The sequence below is a fragment of the Charadrius vociferus genome, unplaced genomic scaffold (genome assembly GCF_000708025.1).
Source record: "Charadrius vociferus isolate BGI_N301 unplaced genomic scaffold, ASM70802v2 scaffold231, whole genome shotgun sequence".
NCBI lineage: Eukaryota > Metazoa > Chordata > Aves > Charadriiformes > Charadriidae > Charadrius > Charadrius vociferus.
This window is the reverse complement of record NW_009647211.1, coordinates 2,179,642-2,187,218: the sequence shown is the minus strand read 5'-3', so window position 1 is coordinate 2,187,218 and position 7,577 is coordinate 2,179,642. Positions and strand designations below refer to the sequence as shown.

Below are 7,577 nucleotides of genomic sequence, written 5' to 3'. Positions count from 1 at the left end.
TTCCTGCTACTGTCTGCACGCTGCAGACCCAGGTTCCTGTATCACGGGGCTGGATTCGATTAATTGTAAACATGGCTTCAGAGCGATTGCTGGTAACAATCAGGGCAGGCTGAAATAACAAAAGACATACAGGGCCCGAAAAATGCGGGCATTTAGGAATATTCCCATCACGCTTTCTCATAATTTAGGAACTCATCTAGAGTTTAGTGATACCAATAGAAAGGGTCTACAATGGTAAATTCCATAGTTTCATATGTGCTCCGGTTCATGAGTTCATGAGGTATCTCAGAATACCAAAATTTCGCATTATGTTTGAAAAGCATAGTGTGCATTAACTACAGATAAAGTCAATATGAGCATCAGAAATAATAGGAAACAATTTATCAGGAGCCTACCCTTAGGACAGTTCCATCTTGCTTCAAAAGTTTAAATTCTTCAGATTTAGGAAGTGGCATCCCCGTTGCTATACAAAAAGGCTTGAACTCGACGCCAGAATTGAGTTCTACAGGATCTAGTAAGTTTTCTATCTGAGGTGAAAGAGGTTACATTTTATTTTAATGTCAGCCTTCAAAGAGAACTTGAAAAAGGCAGCACCAAAACAGGTTTAGGCGTACGATTCATGTGGGCATATGCAAGGATCACGCTTGCCAAAGCCAGCACTGTTACATCAATATAAATATCATGTGAGAAGCAACAAGCCCTGTGTCCACTCTTCTTTCTCTTCTTCCCCTCCCTTTCCCTTCCCTCCCCTCCTCTCCCCTCTCTCTCTTGCTGGCACTGTAAGGACAGACAGCCTAGCTGTGGCAAAATCATGCACACATTTTGTATCTGTTTGCTCTCCATTTGGGCTGTTTACAAGAGCGGTCAGATCACAACAGTATAGTTTGGCTGGCTGGATCACGGTCTTCTTTCTCTGTTTGTTTTTGCACTTAAAATCTTCCACAAGTTAACAGTGGGTTTGTCACTTTATTTATCAAGCAGAAATAATAGATGCTGACTGAATCTTATAAAATGTTGTGTGTGAACCTTGCCTGAATCCAAATTGATTCTCAATGAAATATATTCAGCTTTGGAAGCTTAACTCTCAGAGAGACAGCTGTTTTAAACTCTGAGCTTGTCTCTGTGTCTGTCATCAGTTTCAGATCATGAGGCACATGGTATAGGAGTGTGTACAGATGAATAAGAGGTAGGTAATGGTAAAGTATCGTAAGCCTATCCAAAAGCTGATCATGCAGATAGGACGTGCACCTTCTGTCAGTCATTGATATTAAGGTCAGTGTCAAATCTAGACTAAGGTGAAAGCAAAATCGGATGAAATGGTGGCATACTGGCCCACTAAATGCAGCATACAGGGCAGAGGCTTTAAAACACCGCATTGCAATAAGGATGTACAGAAGTGCCTGGGCCCCTGGAATGTGATTGACAGAGCAAGAATACCAGCCTGGGGTAGAAATGCTGTACCAGCACAATCTGTTTCAGTTACACTGGGAAAAGCCATTTACTACCGTGTTACCTTGCTTTACCTTCTTTTTCACATTGCAGACCATGCCATCCGAGGGAGCAGATGCAGCCCTTAAATCTGTCACATGTCCCTCGATTGTGACAATTACATTTGAGTTTGCAATCCGACCCATAAAAACCAGGTTTGCATTCTGCAAGTACATATGTTTCCAGTTAGTGTAAAGGTACTAGAGAATGTCTTCCATTAGTTTTCAATCATCTCATGCATCAATTCTCCAGTAGGGTTTAGTTCCCTCGATTAGCTTGAGTTTGAAATTTATGTATTAGCACCAAATCATCGACATAGCATCCTGAGAACACACTAACGTCCAAAAAGTAGAGCATATTTGTATCCATGCCTGTCATTTGCAGACTAGATACCACCGTGGAAACTTCTTCAATCTCCACTGTTTTTTTCACTTGCACTGTGGCAGTGTCCAAAGGCTTCATCAGAGTTATGTCACCATTGAACAAGATGGTCCATATTAATAAAGGAAGATGTGCTTTGTGTCCCAAGAAGATTGCAGTTTAATTGAAATGAACAGGGCTGATTATACACAGTATTGCTCAGCAATGGATGTACATGGAAATACAGCAGGACTGCAGCTGTTGGAGGATTTTTAACATCTCAGCAGCACATCAATTCATTTTGCAGAATAATTTGAATAGTTTTCAGCTTTACTATGTCATTCTTCTGACAATATGACATAGTCGCCTGAGATGGGTAAATTTTATTATCCCTCTTTAACAGAATGCAAAAAACCCCATCTTTTACTCTCTGTTAGTTTCCTTCTATATTTCCCATGTGCAGCACACTAAGGACTCCTCATCGTTCCTCATATCCTTTACCTTTATCACATTCCAGTCCCATCCATCCTGTTGCACAAGAGCAACCGTATGGATCTGGTAGACAGAACATATAGTTTCTGCAGCCATAGTTTTCTTTACAGCTCTCTTCACATGTTTTGCCAAATGTATTGGCTCCACAAGCTGTTGAAGGGAGAGAGGGAAAGAATAGCCCAACACCATTAAGTACACAAAAGAGTTAATGCTTCTAGACAACAGAAAACATGAATTGAAATAAAAAATAGCATTTTTGCCCGTCGGATACCAGATACATTAACATCCATAATACTTAAGCCACAGCTGCCCTAATGGGTAAGTTTGGGCAGCAGAAACAAACATAATCTTCTGCCATGTGAGGATCCATCAGCAAAGCACCCATTGCTTTGGATATGTGGCGACAGAGCTCCAGCAATAAACCATCTTTATAAGTCTTTTTAATATAAAGTAGACAAACAGTGCCATGAAAATCAAATATTCTTCTTAGAAGTAAGTATATATGAAACTTCCAAGCTCAAGGTTTTGCTTTTCTGATATGGTCAGTGTTTCATTAGTAGCAGATCGGCTATTCACATTACACGTTGTATTAGTTCAGATGTCAACCATTCTAATAGCTTAACTCCAGTATTTACAGCATTGCAATTCAGTTACAGTATTAGGATACATATTTAGCATTGGACCCAAAAGGTGCTTGGAGAAATCAGATTAATGGTGTAATTATTTCAGAGTCCAAACTAATTGTCACAGACACAGACACACACAAACAGACATATAGTGTTGATATGCCCTTACAAAGACAAATCACCCTGTGAGCATGTTAGCAGCTTGTTCAGAGGTAGCTGGGGAATCTGTAATGCAGGGCTTCATTTCCCAGTGCCAGTGCCCAAGATCATATTTTGTTGTCAGTTAGTAGCTTTGAGCATACTGAATTTCAGGGTAATATATATATATGTATATAACAGCCCAGGTTGGAAGGGACCCCTAAAGATCATCTGTTCTGGCATCTCGTGGGAAGGGGAGCCTGGATAAGATCACTTAGCACACTTTCCAAGTGCATATTGATCAAGAAGAGTTGGAAACATTCATCTTCCCTGGCAATATAATCTCTACTAGGAGAAGAGAGGGCAAAGTTAAATCACAACTACGAGAACATCCTTACTAACTCAGGGTTCATCTCACCCAACACTGTCCTGTCTCCGGCACCAATAGTTAATGCTATAGCTATGAAGAGTAAACCAAAGCTACTCCATTTGATGCTTCTCTCAATAACCTGCCAACTTCTGCCACTGAGAACAAATAAATAAGCAATCTGTGAAAATAATATTTGCTTACCTTTCTCACATGTTTTTCCCATAAAACCTGGAGGACAGATGCATTCCCCAGTATCTTCATGACAAATGCCATTGTTTGTGCAGGAAGGGCAGTGGGAGCTACAGGAAGGGCCCCATTTCTGAGCTTCACATCCTTTTATGCAAAAATATAATGACATACTTGTTGTCTTCTTATTCAGTAACCAATCAACTAGTAAAATTCTTTTTAATTAAGACAAACAGTAAAATACATTAAAATATGGTCCATATGGACCCTCCAAAATCACAGCCAACTGACCTAGTGTAAGGAATCACTTTTTTCATTGTGCAAGTGCCTCTATTTCTGGAGCAGAACTGCTGCGTAGTATGCAACTACTGTGTAACATCTTCAAGGAAGGATCTGAAAGTCTTCCATTTTTGAAACTATAGATTTTTTTAGTTTGGAAGAGTAAGTTTGGAAGTTGACAGATGTTATATTTAAGATTTCTATTCTTGTAGCAGGGATCCAAGACCTAAAAAAAGTCCAGGCTTCACCTGGAGCTAGCTATACTGGTAATTGGCCAGTGGGACCAAGCTTGTCATCACTGGCATTGTACCAGCATTTGGGAAGTCATGACTTTTTTCTGTAAAAATATTTTTCTTGAAAGTTCGTTAGGCTGGGTTCACATATGTTGTATCTTTACTGTCTTTACTGGGTCTTTATAAGAAGGATGAATCAACTGGTGACCTGTTTCTGGAATAAATGGACTAAGAGCAATTGGTTGTTTTAATGCCTGTAATGATTTTCTTTCCCACTTTATAACTTAAAAAGGTGCTGCTACCATTAATCCTGCCAGAGAGATTTCTGATACTCATTTCATAGAAGCAGACCTCAAGCTCTAAACAAGTACGTATGACTTCATCGTGCAAATGCCTTATCTATCCCTACAAGATGCAAAATTCTCTAAGCTGCTTTTGAAATCAGTGGGAGCTGAGAGGACTCAATAATTTTCAGTATTTGATTTATAACAAAGTTTCTTACATCACAAAAACTGACCTTCATGACTTCTTATAGTGTAAATCTGGGACTGAGAAGGCAATAAACTGGAAGTCTCTTTCTTGCCTGAGGTAGGCTCACTAAAACTGAGTAATACAGACTTGAATAAGCTTTTTCAGATTTCAGCAGGCGTTTAAGGAGTCAACATGGCACTCGGAGCTCTATCTTCTTCTCCCACTGTGAAACTGTTACATGTAAAAAAAAGCTTTGCTAAAAATCATCAGCCTGTGTCTATAATGCTAATTCAAAGAAAGACCGGATGTGTTTGAGCAGTGACACGTAATCATCCACTCTCTGTATTGTTAGTGTGCTCCCTACAACTCTCCCAGACTATGCCCCAGGAGTTTTCCCAGTAGGTAGGATGGGCAAGAAAAAAACGTATTTCAGGCAGGGGGCAGAATTTCTGGATAAGTCTTCTGCTGTGCAGCTTGGTACAAGAGTAGAGAATAGATCTTGGACCATTTTATTTAACAAAGTGGCAATAGCTTCAAAATCTGAATTTGGGGCATTATATTGATTCATTTGTGACTCCTGGAAGTATCCCGTGGATGCTCGCAAGTAAAACACATTTTACAGTCAGAAACATTTTCTCCATAATGTAAGATATTTGAACAACTGTTTGTTTTTACATATTGGTTTTATATTTCTATTCAAGTTAATAGAATATAATTTCCTTTATAACTGATGTAAATGGACATAGCAGCATGAGCTACAAGACATGTACAGTACTTAATGGAAAATATGTGCCTCCATTGTAAACTGGTCCTGTCATCCACTGGGAGGTAAACTTGAGAAACTAAGGCTGGGGGGGTAGTTTGTGAAATTACAGTAATGTATGCTAAAGATGAGAAATCTTAGGATAAATGGTGTTTGGATATAGCCCACCATAGAGAACAGAGACATTTGAAAATTCGTATTTTGTGCTGAGACTCACATCTCTTTTCCATGGGAGACTCAGTGCCACCATCTTTGTTCGTGCTTATTTGGTGTTTGAAAAGCCGAGATGCTGAGAAAAGAGCTAGCTGTCCTGGCAGTAGCTAAGATGAATTCAACCTAAATCTGATATTTTTTTCTCTCTCAGCTGATTAAATCAGTATCAGCTTGTACCAAAGATCGTTGGGAAAAAAAAAATTGACATAATCTGATGGCATCTTGTGCCAAGAAAGATTTTGGCCCTTATTTGGGCACAGAATAAGTTTCATTTCAGATTCATTACAACTTCAAACAAGTAATCATCAGCACACATTAATGGAACTTACGTCTTACAATAAGCCTTGTGTAAGCAGAAGTAAAGAGGTTTCCTCCTATGTATCTGGCTGAGTAAACCCCTGCATCCTGTGGTTGAACTTGAGGATAGGAGACTTCCAGCTCCCCTGGTACTTCATGCCTGGGCACAGAGTGGATGAAGGAACCTGGGGAAGGACCACACAGATACAACAGACAGAAGCCATTCACCCTATACAGACAGAAGTGAGTTTGGATTGGTTACTGAGGAAGAACAGCTGGGATGAACGAAGCAGCAGAATCTGTTTATTAGTTATGAATTTACTGACGGCTCTTTAGCTATACTAGTTTTAGGTAACTGGAGAATTGCAAGGAGAAAGGAAGCTAGACCTTGAGGAGATTTAGTAGATGAATGGGACGAACAACTTTGAGTTCAGTGTTGCTTTACAGGAATGTTGGTAAGAGTCTAGTGGTTAAAACTGTTCATTGTGTTTCTTGGCCCTTCCTGAAGTGAGGGGTGACCATCTGTAAGGAGTCTAGTGTGGCTGGAAGAAGTCAAATAGCAAATGCCAGCCAGGTCCTATTTCATCTGATTAGCACAAAGATTTACTTAGCAGACCAAAGCAGGAAGAACACAGCACAGCTTTATCTTTTCTTCGCAGACTTAACATGTTTCTGTCTCTTCTGTTTTTTTCACTCAGGGAGCTTATCTGTGTTATTTTAGGTTTACTGTAGTTGGTCATACATGCTTGCTAGGTAAGGCAATAGCATTTGGTCTTCTCCTATCCCTCTGGATCACCTTGTAACAGCATTTGAACATTGGTGATTGTCAAAGAGAAGCTGCATCCAGTGGCCTTCGGGATCCCCTTCCACTCCAATCTGTTAGAGCAAGGCTGCTACAGTCGGCTAGTGCCAGGTCCAGCCAGCTGTCACCAGAACACACATGCACGTGCTCACACACACTGTACAGACAAAGGCAGCCACCAACAGACCCACACAGCAGAACTATGCATTTACAGGTACCGCATGTGCACACAGGACTCACATACACATGAATAGCCCAGACAGCCCAACCCTTGCCAGCTGGTCAGGCTTGCTAGCAGATCTCATACACTCAGACACCCAAAAATGGGTCTTAGCTGGTCTGGGCCTACAGTCTCTCTAATAGCTGGCTCTCAGACCTCTTATCCTAATCACTGGTTAGCCTGGCTTGAAGTTTGCTAGTGTCACACACACACGCACACGCACGCACATGGGTCCCTGCCATAACTGGCCTTAGACAATCTCTACGGTCGCTGGCCCCAGAGAAGCCCCTTTGACCCCTGGCATGTGTTTCCAGTTACCAGTACTCAAACCTTTTGTGCCTTCCAGTCTGGCCTGAAGGTCATTAGCAGATTATACATATGTGTACGAGGTGGAGGACACACTTATGTTGAAAAATAATTCAGAAAGGAGTTTAATAAGATCAGTCCAGTGGTAGTGCAGAGCTTGGCCAGACCAGTGGCACCTTTTGCCTGCCTTGTACCCCATTTTTCCATGCTTCTTCCTTTCCCATTACTTTAACCCCTCCCTTTCTTGTGTTTGGCTCTTTCTCTGAATATGCCATTATTTCACACATGCTCGCAGTCCCCCTCAATCACTCCATAATAAGTTTTCTCTTTCCC

The 7,577-nt window shown here is 40.8% G+C and overlaps 1 protein-coding gene across 1 annotated transcript in view; it reads right to left on the bottom strand.

The window, feature by feature from the left end:
* Nucleotides 1-7,577, bottom strand: part of TEK (TEK tyrosine kinase, endothelial) — a 39,713-nt gene that overhangs the window by 12,372 nt on the left and 19,764 nt on the right. Inside the window, 7 exon segments of the mRNA XM_009895884.1 lie at nt 1; nt 4-109; nt 396-540; nt 1,514-1,652; nt 2,350-2,490; nt 3,676-3,807; nt 5,949-6,101. The exon segment at nt 1 is cut by the window's left edge and continues 32 nt beyond it. Coding sequence (XP_009894186.1) covers nt 1; nt 4-109; nt 396-540; nt 1,514-1,652; nt 2,350-2,490; nt 3,676-3,807; nt 5,949-6,101 — 817 coding nt within the window.